Here is a 14,559-nt window from a genome sequence, read left to right as displayed (position 1 = left end):
GAGAGAGAGAGAGAGAGAGAGAGAGAGCGAGAGAGCACACGCGCGTGCACATGGGGGAGGTGCAAGGAGAAAGAGGGAAAGAGAAAATCCCAAGCCCCAGCAAGGCACTCAAGTGCTCAAATTCCGGACGGAGAGATCATGACCTGAGCTGAAATTAAGAGTCAGACGTTAACCAACTGAGACACCAGGTTCCCCTCAACTCCTTTTTTTAAAGTAGACTCCATATCCAACGCAGGGCTTTGAACTCATGACCCTGAGATCAAGAGCTGCATGCTCTACCGGCTGAGCCAGCCAGGGGCCTGAGATCAATTCCTTCCAAAGGACCAACTTATAAAATGGAATTCGGTGTAATAGGGTGGTCCAAAAATTAGCTCTAAATGTCTCCAGCTTCTGGTTGCAGGACCTACCAACCAAGCCTCTAATCATAAATAAATGAATTAACTGGATAGTAGCTATCTTCCCTGGTGGGCAGGCATCTTTCTACCTCAGAAAATCAAGAAATAAGTAAGGTATTGCCATTAAGCAAGATTTTTTTTTAAATTTTTGGGTTTTTTTAATGTTTATTTTTGAAAGAGAGAGAGCGTGAGCATGGGAGGGGCAGAGAGAGAGGGAGACACAGAATCTGAAGCAGGCTCCAGGCTCTGAGCTGTCACACAAAGCCCGACACGGGGCTCAAACCCACGAACCGTGAGATCATGACCTGAGCTGAAGTCAGATGCCCAATCAACTGAGCCACCCAGGCACCCCGCCATTAAGCAAGATCTCAGTTAAATCTTTGTTAGACTATATATTAAATGAAATGGTAACTGTGAGAAATGCTAATTATCTCCCAGTATCTTCTAGTCTGTCTTTCTTCCCTTCAACCCGTGGCTGTCCAGCTAGGACTGCAGTTCTCAGCCTGCCCTGCAGCTGACGGGACAGGAGCAGAAATGACCCGTGAAACTTCTGAGTCACAGTTTTTAAAGAGGAAGCTGGCTGGCTCCCACCTTCTCTATTCCCCCATCATGAGGGCTAGATGTGCATGAGGTTAACAGAGGTGGCTGGGGCAGTATGAACCAGTCTCTACCAAGAGAGAGAACAAGGCTGGCAGAGGGCAGATAACAGAGCAATAAAACAGAAGGGAACTAGGTCCCTGGATGGTCTTACAGAGCAGAACCACCTCCCGAGAAAGAGAGAAAATTCTAGCTTATTTGCATAGCTGCATTTCTGGGTCTCAGTCGGTTAAGCATCTGACTCTCGTTTTCAGCTCAGGTCAGGATCTCACAGTTTGCGAATTCAAGCCCCATATAACGCTCTGAGCTGACAGTGCAGAGCCTGCCTGGGATTTTATCTGCTTCTCTCTCTGCCCCTCCCCTGCTTGTGTGCTCTCCCTATCTCAAAATATATAAATAAACTTAAAAAAAAAAAAGTACAATTAAGTAACAACGATTTAGGAAGTTAACAGCACAGCAGTCACATTTTGTGCTGGCCTTGGTTTTAAGTTGAAATCTTACAAAATATACATATAAATATCAGCATATATAAGAAAACATCAAGCTTACTATAAGCTTGATAATTTATAAAATTGGGGACCCTGGGTAGCTCAATTGGTTGAGCATCCAACTCTTGATTTTGGCTCAAGTCATAGTCCCAGGGTTGTGGGATCAAGCCCTACCTTAGGCTCTGTGCTGAGCAAGGAATCTACTTGGAATTCTCTCTCCCTCTCTCCCTCTGCCCCTGTCCCCCACTTGCGCGCGCGCTCTCTCTCTCTCTCTCTCTCTCTCTCTCTCTCTCTCTCAACCTAAAATAAAAATAAATAAAAATTAAAAATAGTAATTTATAAGAATTATGTGGGTGTTCAGAAAGATGGTGTTTGTTCACCTAGATGACTTACATATCTAAAAAGAAACTGGTCTGGGGAGGGAGGGGCAGGGCAGGTAGACAGGTGGATAGACTCCAGGGGACCACATAGGTACGTGTTCCATTTCCATACCGAGTGGTAAATTTGTGGGTATTAATCATACAAATTTCAAAGTCATGAGTGAACGAGGGCCACGTGTGAACCAACAATGAGAGTACATTTTGATTAGGATTAATCCAAGTCTGAGTAGCTAGCGTCCAAAAATAAAACAAAATATTCTAAGACATTTGAGCTTGTAAACAGGATAAGTATTATTCAGAAATGCCAGAAATCCCTAGGGCGCCTGGGTGGCTCAGTGGGTTGAGCGTCCGACTTCGGCTCAGGTCATGATCTCTTGGTCCGTGAGTTTGAGCCCCACGTCAGGCTGTGTGCTGACAGCTCAGAGCCTGGAGCCTGTTTCGGATTCTGTCTCACTCTCTCTCTGACCCTCCCCCATTCATGCTCTGTCTCTCTCTGTCTCAAAAATAAACAAACATTAAAGAAATTTAAAAAAAAAAAAAAGCGATCCCAAACTTTTGCTAAACTTCTAAGAGTGGTAAAATAGGGCTTAAAAGGGGCGCCTGGGTGGCTCAGTTGGTTAAGCGTCTGACTTCAGCTCAGGTCACGATCTCGCGGTTCGTGAGTTCGAGCCCCGCGTCACGCTCTGAGCCATCAGCCTGATGGCTGGCTCAGAGCCATCAGCCTAATGGCTCAGAGCCTGGAGCCTGCTTCCGATTCTGTGTCTCCCTCTCTCTCTGTCCCTCCCCCATTCATGCTCTGTCTCTCTCTGTCTCAAAAATAAATAAACATTAAAAAAAAAAAAAAAAATAGGGCTTAAAAGCCCAAAGTAGAACTCTTAGGTTACCACAAATGGGTTCTTCATAGGTTTAAAAAAAAAGCCAAGTATTAGCAATTTCATGATTCAAACTAATTGATCATGTGATTTGTAACTGTAATACACTGAAATCATTGTTTTAGGAACACCTGGGTGGCTCAGTCAGTTAAGTGACCGACTTTGGCTCAGGTCATAATCTCACCATTCGTGAGTTTGAGCCCTGCGTGGGGCTCTGAGCTGACAGCTCAGAGCCTGGATCCTACTTCGGATTCTGTGTCTCCCTCTCTCTCTGCCCCTCCCCTGCTTGCTCGCTCGCTCTTCCCCTCTTTCTCTCTCTCTCTCTCTCAAAAATAAATAAAACATTAAAAAATTGTTTTCAAAAAAAATACATAATTTTTTTAAAGAAAATGAAAAAGAAAAAACAAATTTACTTTTGGTTAAGACATAGTTTTCTTATGGGACACAAGTGAAAAACATGCTACTCACGCTTTCTGAAGAGGCAGATGGTCTCTGTAAAGTCTCACCTTGCACCCAGATGCTCTCAGTCACAAATGCTATGTGTTCTGCTTCGAGTATAAAAGGAGAAACAAGAAACAGGGCCCATTTGTTCAAGTCATCAATGGACTGCATAGAGGGAAAGAAACACAAAAAAAGGGGAGGGGATTCAGTATCACTTCAAATCACAACAGCCACTTACGTCCACATCCAGGACATCCCTTCCTCTGGAACCCCAGGTGAGATCAATACAAGTTTATCAGATGCTCTCCTGCAGACCACATAAACCCTGTGTTTCTTGTTGAACTGTGGCTATTAAACACCTGCAACATCCCTTCTATGATTCATGACAACTTTAACATCTCTAGATATTTGTTATCAACAATTCACTCTGAAGCTGGGCTCACCCCCACCATTCCTTACTGCTTACAGTACAGAGAGCTCGCCAAGTTACAACTCAGAAGCCCATTTAAAAATGAGGAGGCTCGGGGCGTCTGGGTGGCTCAGTCAGTTAAGCGTCCGACTTCAGCTCAGGTCATGATCTCATGGCTCGTGGGTTCGAGCCCCGCGTTGGGCTCTGTGCTGACTGCTCGGAGCCTGGAGCCTGCTTCGGATTCTGTGTCTCCCTCTCTCTCTGCCCCTCCCCTGCTCACGCTGTCTCTTTCTGTCTCTCAAAAATAAATAAATGTAAAAGATAAATAAAGGTGAGGAGGCTCAGAAGTACGTGGCCGTGAAACGAAGCCCATTACCAACAGAAACCTGAAGACCTGTTCTTCCCTGTTCTTCCACTTCCTCCAGCCATTATAGCATCAACATTGGTTATCAGATTGGGTATGTCCATTACCTGTGCTCTCCTTCCTGAAATCCCTCCAAAAGGCCAGTAAATTAATTTTAAAAGGCTTTGACCCACTAAAATCAAGGCATATCCAGAGGAGAAAAGCTGAACTCTAAGGCTGCAGGAGGTGAGCCCTGTCATCGCCACCAGAAAATGGTCAAGCTCAGGAGCACCTGGGTGGCTCAGTCAATTGAGCGTCTGACTTCGGCTCAGGTCATGATTTCGTGGTTCGTGAGTTCAAGCCTGGCATCGGGCTCTGTGCTGACAACCTGGAGCCTGCTTCAGATTCTGTGTCTCCCTCTCTTTCTGCCCCTCCCCCACTTGTGTTCTATCTCTCTCTCTCTCTCTCTCTCTCAAAAATAAACATTAAAAAAAAATTTAATAAAAAACAAAAAAATAGCAAAATGGTCAAGCTCCACACAAATCCAGTTCAAATCCGCCCTTGTTGGGAGATCAAAAGGCATTTTTACCTGGCCTAATAACTTGGCACATAGTACAGTATTAATAAATATCTACTGAGCTAATTAACAAATGAAAAGTTGAAGGAGAAGAAAACTCCTCTCCATGGGTAAACTATATTATTAATATAGCAGTTAACAACAAAAAACAGGGGTGCCTGGGTGGCTCAGTCGGTTGAGCATCCAACTTCGGCTCGGGTCACAATCTCGAGGTTTGTGGGTTCCAACCCGTGTCCAGCTTTGTACTGACAGCGCAGAGCCTGCTTTGGACTCTGTCTCCCTCTCTCTCTCTCTCTCTCTCTCTCTCTGCCCTTCCCCTGCTTGCTCTCTCTCACTCTCTCAAAAATGAATAAACATTTAAAAACATTTTTTTAAGAAAACAACAACAAAAAACAGATTGTCCATCTTACTCAAACACAGAATATGTACATATTCAACAAAAACCTTAAATTTCCAGTTTGGGGGCGCCTGGGTGGTCAGTTGGACAGCCGGCTTTTGATTTTGGCTCAAGTCATGATCTCACAGGTTCGTAGGTTCGAGCCCTGTGATTGGCTCTGCAGAGCCTGCTTGGGATTCTCTGCAATCTCTCTGCCCCTCCCCCTCTCTAAAATAAATAAATAAACATTAAAAAAAATTCCAGTTTCTATAAACTCTTTGGTTATACTTATCAATTTCTGTGGGACCTTCAATTATATAAACATACACATTCTATTTATCGGATTCTAAGCATGCAAAATGTGGAGACGACAAAGTCATAAGATTGATTTCTATAAAGTTACTTCAATCTAGGTAGACTGACAATAAGGTATTTAGCGAACCAGGTCATTAGCCTCACAATATTTTAGATCTTGAATTAACAGCAGCCAATCACAAATAGCCAAGCTTTCCAATCGCAGGCCACAACCACTAACCACTCCATCATTCATTGAAGTACTGAGTGATTATCACAGGGCAAGCTGCTAAGCGAAAGAGACCCAATTCCTAGGGAGAAAAAGATAAAAAACTGGAAATATGAACGGTAATTTAAAGTTTATCTGGGCACAGAGCAAGCCAGTCCCATCTAGTCTGAAGAATGAGGGAACATTTCCTTGAGACAATATTTCAGCAAAGCTCTAGGATGAGGCAAAGTTAACTTCAAATAGCAAGAGCACATCAGGTTACAGAATCCCTGAAGGCCAAGGCTAGTGTGGCCGGGGTGCCCCCACACCAGGCTGGAGCAATCAGAAAGAGCTGAGAAGCACTAGTTATAGGTGCGGTAGTTAAAAAGAAGACCAATAAAGTCATAGAGATGTTCAAAAGTAAAACTGTCTTCCAAGAAAATTAAAAATACTTACATCTCGATATTTTTGAATGTCCAAAATCCTTAATCTAAAGGGTTCTATTTTAAGTAAATGAGTCCAGATTGGAAACTGCAATAGAAAAATGCACCCCTCAATTTTTCTTTATTTTGTTAATTCTCTCAATCCAGGTTCCTTGGACAATTAAGCCCTAATTAGACCCTCAGGCAGAATGAATGTCTAAACGTCTTGCATCTAGGTGATAGTAGCTGCATACTCTTTCACAACTGAGAAAATATACTCATTCTCTGTTTATACTAACAAATAAGGGTAATTTTGATTTGTTAGTAGCACAGTATAATTCCGTACCTAAGCATACAACAAAGTATTCAACCTGAGATAAGATTTTAATTCCCACGCAGGTGCTACGGTTTCGCACACATGGGAAACCTTACTTTAACGCCAAGTGAGCCAACTTTCCGGAACGAAGAGGAAAGGGAAACCGATTAAAAGCAAACACTTTTAAATGTCAACGAAAACAGTGTTAGTGAAGTCAGTGGAAATCTGCGCAGCACCGCACTTTTCCAGAAAGGGAACGGAGGTTTCGCATAGATTAAACGACCGCCACGTGAAAGGGCCTGCTGAACTTGCAGCCATCGGGCTAAGTACTAAGCCAAAAAACAAAGGCCGTGTGCAAACCGAAATAAAATAGATGCAAAGACAATCAGCGGGGTGCCCTGGTCGGCAAAACTCGCGACTGACTGAGCCGTTTTTGTCACTTAGGAGATATCTGACATAAGACTGAGGATCTGCTGTCTTTCTGTGAATTCAGGTTCATAAACTTGAACCTGTAGAACCCACAGTAGAGGAGAGGATGTCAGAAAAGACGTTCCGAATGGACAGCGCCCTGGGCGTTCGGGTGCTAATCTTCCCCATACACTCGACCCGGCAAGCCGCCTGTCGCAGTTCCGGACCTCTGGTCCCCCCAGTCCGGGCTCCCGAGGGCACAGCCAGTAGAAGCGCCCCCGAGCTCAGCCCTCCCGGGACCCCAAGCCCGGGGCCTCCCCCCCCCCCCCACGCACGCAGCCCCGGTGCAACGCGGGGCCCGCGAGCGCTTCCGGCTGGCTGAGTCCCGAGGCCGCGCCTCCCGCCGGCCCCGCCCCCCGCGCGCCTCCGGCCCCACCCGCGCCCCGCCGGCCCCGCGCCCGCCCACCTCGCTCTCGCCGACGCAGAAGACGCGGCCGCCGCGGCTCAAGCACACGCGAGCGCCCCTGGGCTGTACGGCCGCGCCGCAAAAGGTGAAGGAGCAGCGCGAGGCGCGCAGCCGCTGCACCGTGGCGCGCACGAGCGCGGCCGGCCGGCGCCCCCAGCGCGCCCACAGGTACAGGTAGCACAGCGTGATGAGCATGACCGACCGGCCGGCCGGCGGCGGGGCGCGGGCCCGGGACGCTCGCACCACCGGCCCGCCCCTCCCTCAGGGCCCCGCCCCCGCCGCCCGCCCTCCCGCTGGCCGGAAGAGGCCGCCCCGTGGGGGTGAGGCCGCGCGGGCTGGGGAAGGCCTCCGGGGGTGGGGGGGTGGGAGGAGGGAGGATGCGCTGGGGGGGCGGGGATGAGGATGGAGGGAGGACGCGCTGAGAGGAGGGGTTTAGGACGGAGGGAGGCCGAGCGGAGCCGGGGGTGTACGGTGAGGATGGAGGGAGCAGGGAGGCCGCACTGGGGCGGTGAGGAGGGGCTGGGTGAGGTTGGAAGCCGCGTGCGGAGGGCGGGCGGCAGTGAGGGAGGCAGGAGGCACGATGGAGGGAGAAAGGCATTAGAGAGAGGGGGTTGACAGGTTGGAGACCGGGGGTTTAGGCCCGCTGGCTGCCAGCTTTAAGCCAAAGTCGAACCTCCCTTCTTTGGAGAGCTGGGAGGCAGACTGAAGAAGGGCTGCAGGTACTTTTACATTAATTAATCCGCACCCTACTGGGATTCAACTAACATACAGCCTCTGCCCAGTCCGGTTGGGAATATAAAGTGAGACTGGTTTTTATTAGATTATTCTAGGCCTTTTTGCAAAAAGGATTTTACAGTAAATTACATAAATGCATACAATGCAGTTATATATTTTATATATACAAATGTAGATATACATATATACAGATACATGTATGTATACGTATATACACACATAATACAGGCATAATATACATATGTATTCTGGTCTCTAAATATTTTAAAATAAGGACTTGAACACAGTCCTAAAAAGGCTGTCGGGTGTTCTCGTACATGTGGGTCACCAATTTGTGAGCATCCTAACACCAGGAAAAAAAAGGGAAACTTACCAGTTATGTTTCACGATGTTCTTGTCCGCTAAGAGAAGCATAATTATTCTTGACAGTGACAGAGCTTTCTCCCCTGGAACCGCATTTGTTTAAATGGCAGTTTGCAAAACACGGCGTCCCCAGCACCTCTGAAGCATAGCAAGGATTTTCTCTGTGCTGCTTCCTACTCTGGCCTTCGTTGTAAGTGGACGGCATAATACAGTAGCAACCAGGTATACCACTCCCAAATCTCACTTAATCCAAAGATAGATTTTTAAACTGCACTGACCATTTACTCGTCTGCTTTAAAATAGCAGTATAGATAACCCACTTTTAGAGCTTCAAACTTACAGTCAGAGAACATAGGAACTTCTCATTGCATACAGCAACACTAGATTTTAAGAGAGAGAGAGAATCCAAAAAGAAATAACTGGGCTCAAAAACTAGATAAGCATCACAGTGGACCAGAACTGGAAGACAAGTAAGCGATGAGCAAGGGTGAAGCCATATCTTCCACTTCCTTGCAGGACAGTGGCAGTTGGGAAGGGAGTTCCTGCATAGACACAAGGCCTGAAATTGTGTCACTGGAGAAAGACATGAATGAATGCCCTCTGAGGAAGGCCTTAGCCCCTCCAGGATAACACAGGGCTAACAAGTTAGGAGTAAGAAAATGAAAAGGCTTAACAAAGTGATAACCCTAATGTTTCACTAGACAAACCCTGCAGATAGCCTTCTTGGAGTTTGCTGAATTAAGGCTCTAAGGACCAGTCTCTCCACTCCTGGTATGGAGAGGTCATGGCTTCTATCTGTAAGTCCTAAGCATCTCTAGTTTTTCCACGTTCCTTAAGAGCTTTATAACCGCCCCCCCCCCCCTTCCCAGATACCGTAACTCCATCGAGCCAGAATAGGAACTCTCCAGGTTTGCCCTTAGATGCTTCAAGATGTCGTGGTCTCAGAAGACATCATGGGGAAATGTGAGCGTCAATTCTGTATACAGCTCTGGGTTATAAAGTATGGGGACCACGAACACGGTCTGAGTGAACATTAACTGGGAAGTGGGTGAGGTTCTTTCTTGACCACTGGACTGAGGAGCACTGTCACCATTCACGCCCAGGAAGGCAGACAGGGGAGTAAACAGGCACAGGGCGAGCTCAAGGATGGAGCTTGGCTTCATCATCCCCAGATAGTAAAGGAAAAAGGGAAGGATGCAAAAATAAGACATCAGGAGGTCTTACTGTGTGTGTACCTGATTCACAACTTACAGTCCCTCGCCACTCTAAAGCGTGGTCCCTGGACCAGCAGCAGTAGCATCACCTGGGAGCTCACTAGAAATACAGAACCCCAGGGTCCACCCCGGACCTACTGAATCAGCATCCGCACTTTCACCAAATCCCCAGGTGATTCACAAACATGTTAAAAATTGGAGCACTGGGGCGCCTGGGTGGCTCAGTCAGTTGGGCGGCCGACTTCGGCTCAGGTCATGATCTTGCGGTCCATGAGTTCTAGCCCCGCGTCGGGCTCTGTGCTGACAGCTCAGAGCCTGGAGCCTGCTTCATATTCTGTGTCTCCCTCTCTCTGACCCTCCCCTGTTCATGCTCTGTCTCTCCCTGTCTCAAAAATAAATAAACATTAAAAAAAAAAAAAATTGGAGCACTGTTGAAGTCCACTTCTATCACTCCCTGGGTCTGGGTCGCTCTGAACCGTTAACTAGACTCTTCCAAATGGTTGTGGAGAACAGAGTAGGAATAGAACCACAGACTAGAAATTTAAAAGCAAGACACTGTCATTTAGGAGAACATCACTGCAGGAAGGAATTGAAGTGCTCACCAGCCAGCAACTGAACACCAGCTCAGTAACTCCTCACCATGACTGGCTTTCTACGGGAAAAGCCAACCCAGTCTCTAGTCTGCACTTAGGAGGCATGCCCTGGAAATGATGGTTTAGGGACAAGGCAGAGTGTTAACCAAAAGAGTGTCACTCCCCCAGAGGACCTGTCCTCCCCCATGAAATAGATAAACTGTTCCTCCCCAGGGGAAGCCTGTCCTACTGACATTAGCTCTGTCTACCTTGGGAAAGCATTCTGAACTCAGTCAGATGGCCAGAGCTGAGAAGGATAGTTTGTGAAGGGAGCTTAGTCTAATAGGAAGCATTTAGCAGATGCTGAATTTTTAAATAGCTGTAACTGTAAACAGTTCACGTTTAGCAATTGAAGTACATAGTCTCTGCTTTATACGTAAGAGAATCTGTTCCCTCCACGTCGGTGTTGGGAGTGCTAAAACAAATGATATTCACAGAGCCCAGGGTCTCAAGAATGACCATCCGTTTGAAAAAAATGTCCTCCAGAAAAATTATTTAAATACAAATTTGGTTGAAATCATGAGGTTTTTGTTAGTAAAAGCTATAACATTCTTTAACTATTTGAATGTCTGTGGTATGTTTATTAAGCCAGAAAGTGTCAGGGTGACTATTGGCACATGCAGTTAACTGTTAAGTAAATTAAACAGTTTGAAGCCAATAATCCTTTTTATTATTGGTTTAAAACAAAAAAGAAAACTACAATTTGGACTGATAGAAACAAGCTACCAGGAAACGTTTAAATTAGAACTGGGCGGTGATCAGGGCCTCAAAGGGGAAAAAAAGTTGTCATTTTAAATCTTGCTGATTAACAAATGCCAGGCCCCAAAAAGGTACAGATCAAACCAACCAACACCCCACCCTTGGTCAAAGACCCCACCTTTGGTCAAGGATCGATTCTGGAATCCCAATTTTTAAAAACATTTATTCCAAATAGGAAACCTTTGTATTAAATGCCTTGTACAGTTCCATAAACTATTCCTTAAAATTATATAAGAAAGCTGAGAACTTATTATTTTAATTGCATTTTATTTTTATAAACTTTGGTTATTTTTCTAATATTGTTGCTTTTGGAAGTTTTATATTTATTAAAAGGACTCTAAGTTCTACACAGTTATCTGTAATTAAAAATACAAATGGGGGCACCTGGCTGGCTTAGTCTAAAGAGCATGTGATTCTTGATCTTGGGGTCGTGAGTTCAAGCCCCAGGTCAGCTGTAGAGATTACTTAAAAAAAAAAATAATATGGGGCGCCTGGGTGGCTCTGTCGGTTAAGTGTCCAACTTCGGCTCAGGTCATGATCTCACGGCCCGTGAGTTCGAGCCCCGCGTCGGGCTCTGTGCTGACAGCTCAGAGCCTGGAGCCTGTTTCAGATTCTGTGTCTCCCTCTCTCTCTGCCCCTCCCCTGTTCATGCTCTGTCTCTCTCTGTCTCAAAAATAAATAAATGTTAAAATAAATAAATTAATTAATTAAAAAAAAAATAATAGTAATAAAGGCAAAATATGAATTTTGACCCAAGAATTAAAGGATGCTTTCACATAAAACCTTAAGAGCTTATATTCAATATGTCATTTCTTCATTATATGGAATGCCAAAATAATAGCTATGTCCCTGCAGTAAAAATAAACATGTTGACTGGGAGTAGGTCAAGATAATGCTAACTAGGGAAATCATTTGAATTTATTCATTCTAAATCTTGGCATAACAGTATGTAACACATTAAATTGGTAAGAGAGTGTTAACATATATTTTAAAAGATGTAAGTTTTAAGATAGGATTCAGCATAGTTAAAATTTATTTATCAACTATGTAAAATGTATTGATTCTAATATCAGTTGTTCGATAATAGGCAGAACCAATTTGGCTAAAGATCGCACACACATGTATCTTATAACTGCGGTTTAAGTGACAGTATAGGGACATGGAATTGAGGAAATGAAACTTCTAGAGAACGTTGTAGACTGAGCTGATTTCCAGGTAGAATGGCCAGGCGGACCCTCCTCCAGTAAGTCAATATCTGGAGGATGCTGGGGACCAGTTGCCAAATGGTACCACCTTGTACGAACTTGAAACTGTCAGCTATTAGAAGACCAGCACCCGTAAGTTAAAAGCAGAATGAAAACAGTGGCAGAAAATTCTCCATCAGATAAATATACAATGAGCCACACCAAACAAGAGTTTATGAATTACTAAACATCCTTCCTGGGATACTAAGAACCAGGCGAACTGTAGGAAAATCTTGAGATCTGTTCAGTATATGATTCAATATGAGCTTTAATGCTCACATTAGTATACTGTTTTAGAACATGCACATTGTTAAATAAAGCAAAAGACAACTTGATTAATCAACATAAAGAGGAAAGGAGATAAAATTAGAGGATCAAAAGAATTTTGACTTAGAACACCTCAAACTATCGAAAATAGAAACTCATGTCTTTAAGAGAAAAAGAAATACCTCTTCCAGCTTTGCTCACGAAGATGGCCTCAAAGCAACTTTACCCTGAAATGCACCCTAGTGCTCAGCTCCCAGTGTGCGTGCTATTTTCTCCATTAAAAGGAACCAAAGATCCTCGCAGAAACTCCTGGTGCAGGTGTTAATGCAGTGCCTACTCCAAGACACCTGTGCCAGAAAGTAGGTAAGCTTCAAAGAAAAATAGAATTGTGTCAAAAGGATACAGGAGCCCCCCCGCCCCCAGCCAAATCAGGACAATTTGAGTATCAAATTGAAATGCATTAAATTTATGAAGAGCCATGAGTTCATGATGATCCACAATAAAAGTATTGTGAGTCTTGTTATTTGATTACAGTTGTACTGACTCATTTATCCTATCGAAGGAAAGTTAGTAAATGCTAAGTTCTTCCTTTAGAAGGCTATTTCTGAGCCAAGGGAGAATCATCAGTACAAAGACCCCATAAGCTGTGAAGCCAGAACTGAGAGGGCCAGAATTCAGTTGGCTCTCATTTTAAGGCTCCTGAAGAGTTGGGTAGTCCTAAAAATATAGCAGAGTACAAGATGTCCTTAGGTCCAAAGATGTTAAAATTTCGATGAATCTTGAGAATTGATCACCCAGTGTGGGAGCTACAGGCTTCTCTGGTTCAGAAATAAGTAATGCTTTGACTTGAATCCAGAGAAGGGCTAAGTGATTGCACTCTTAGAGATTACAGAATCATTGATAGGATCATGATAGGTAGGATTCAATGTCTCATTAAAGACTCTGGAAAAAAAACAGCAAAACTCTCTGATGATAAATGATCTCAGTTAACCAGGGCAGTAACTGTTTTCTTAAAAAACATCCATCTTCTAGGGCACCTGGCTGGCTTATTCAGAGGAACATGCAACTCTTGATCTCAGGGTTGTGAATTTGAGCCCCACGTTGGGTATAGAGATTACTTAAAAATAAAATCTAATAAATAAATCCACCCCCAATCCAATAAAATTTTGAGTTAAATATAGACAGGCTTAGAAAAAACAAAACCATAGATGTGTATTTCTGGATTAGTAAGGAATCTATGTGTATTTAGTATGTATATGCCTGAAATGTGTTAGAGAATGAGGCTTTTTTAGGCCCAGCTTTTAACTTGAAATCTTACTAAGATTTTTAAAGAATATTGAAACATCTAAGACAACATCAGGTTTGCCGTACTGATAAGCTTAATTTATATAAACTGTTTAATCAAGCAATTGAAGTACATAATAAGGAAATTTAATTTAGGAAGGACTTGAGGTCTGGACAGGGATGCTGAGTACCCACTGCAGGAGGACCGTCCCCACCTGTCACCATGTCTGTGTCTCTTCTGTCTCTTCTCATGAAGGAGAGCAGTTACAATCTCTAGAAAAGCATATCTATAAATATACAGATGTAATTGTATGTGTGGTGTGTCTATAAGCAGGAGGAAGAAATGTACTACCATACTACATGTCAGCAGTTGGAGAAAGGAAAATGCTCCACAAAATGATACGTGTGGCACCTCCACACTATCTTTAGTCTCCAGAGAGTTCCAGATCTCCATCCCACCCCTCCTTCAGGCCAAGTTCCCTACCTCCTCTCTTCAGAACGAACAGAATAATCTCCTCTCCAGAACTAACCTGATAACCTCCTAAGGATTCCCTCTGGGCCTTCCGCTTCCCACTGCTCTGTAATCCAGCCCATCTCTGCATTGTGACTTTCTAAAGTCAGCTCTGACCACATCACTCCCCTACTCAAACCCTTCAGGGTCTGCCCTTACCCACCAGGAAGTTCGGGGGGGCCTCACGTGGCATTCGAGAACTTTGCACTGTACCCAGCTAGCCTGGTCTCCGAGTGCCATCCACCCGTTCCTTTATTCACTCCAAATCAGTGCACCATGCACTAGGCTAATCACTACGTATAGTCTTCCATTTAACCCTGTCAACTCCACAGGGTGGCTGTTGCCCCCATCTTGCAGAGGAGCAGTTGAGTGACTCACTCAAGGTGCCACGACTGCATGGGGGAGCTGGAGGCTGAATTTCTGTCTTCCTGACCCCAAAGTCCTTCACCAGATAAACTAGACACGTGGGAGCAAAGAATGCTCTACGCACAACAATAATACATAGAAATCAGACTGGAGAGGGAACAGGGACAGAAGGTTCAGGCTGCTGAGCTGCCA

At 44.7% G+C, this 14,559-nt stretch overlaps 1 protein-coding gene across 4 annotated transcripts in view; it reads right to left on the bottom strand.

The window, feature by feature from the left end:
* HLCS (holocarboxylase synthetase) overlaps positions 1 to 12,556 on the bottom strand; it is a 222,032-nt gene extending 209,476 nt beyond the window's left edge. Inside the window, exons 1-3 of one of the 4 annotated variants that reach the window (XM_078452798.2) lie at positions 6,993 to 7,320; positions 5,837 to 5,911; positions 3,201 to 3,338 (exon numbers count right to left, since the gene is read on the bottom strand). In XM_078452798.2, the coding sequence (XP_078308924.1) occupies positions 3,201 to 3,338; positions 5,837 to 5,911; positions 6,993 to 7,187 (408 nt within the window). In that variant the 5' untranslated portion in view covers positions 7,188 to 7,320. Of the gene's footprint in view, positions 1 to 3,200; positions 3,339 to 5,836; positions 5,912 to 6,640; positions 6,770 to 6,992; positions 7,321 to 12,388 lie in introns of those variants that run through there. The other 3 variants (XM_078452800.2, XM_078452801.2, XM_078452799.2) reach the window with 3 other exon arrangements.
* Positions 12,557 to 14,559: the final 2,003 nt, after the last annotated feature.

This window comes from Panthera onca, chromosome C2, assembly GCF_046562875.1.
Source record: "Panthera onca isolate mPanOnc1 chromosome C2, mPanOnc1 haplotype 2, whole genome shotgun sequence".
NCBI lineage: Eukaryota > Metazoa > Chordata > Mammalia > Carnivora > Felidae > Panthera > Panthera onca.
This window is presented reverse-complemented; position numbering and strand designations above follow the sequence as displayed.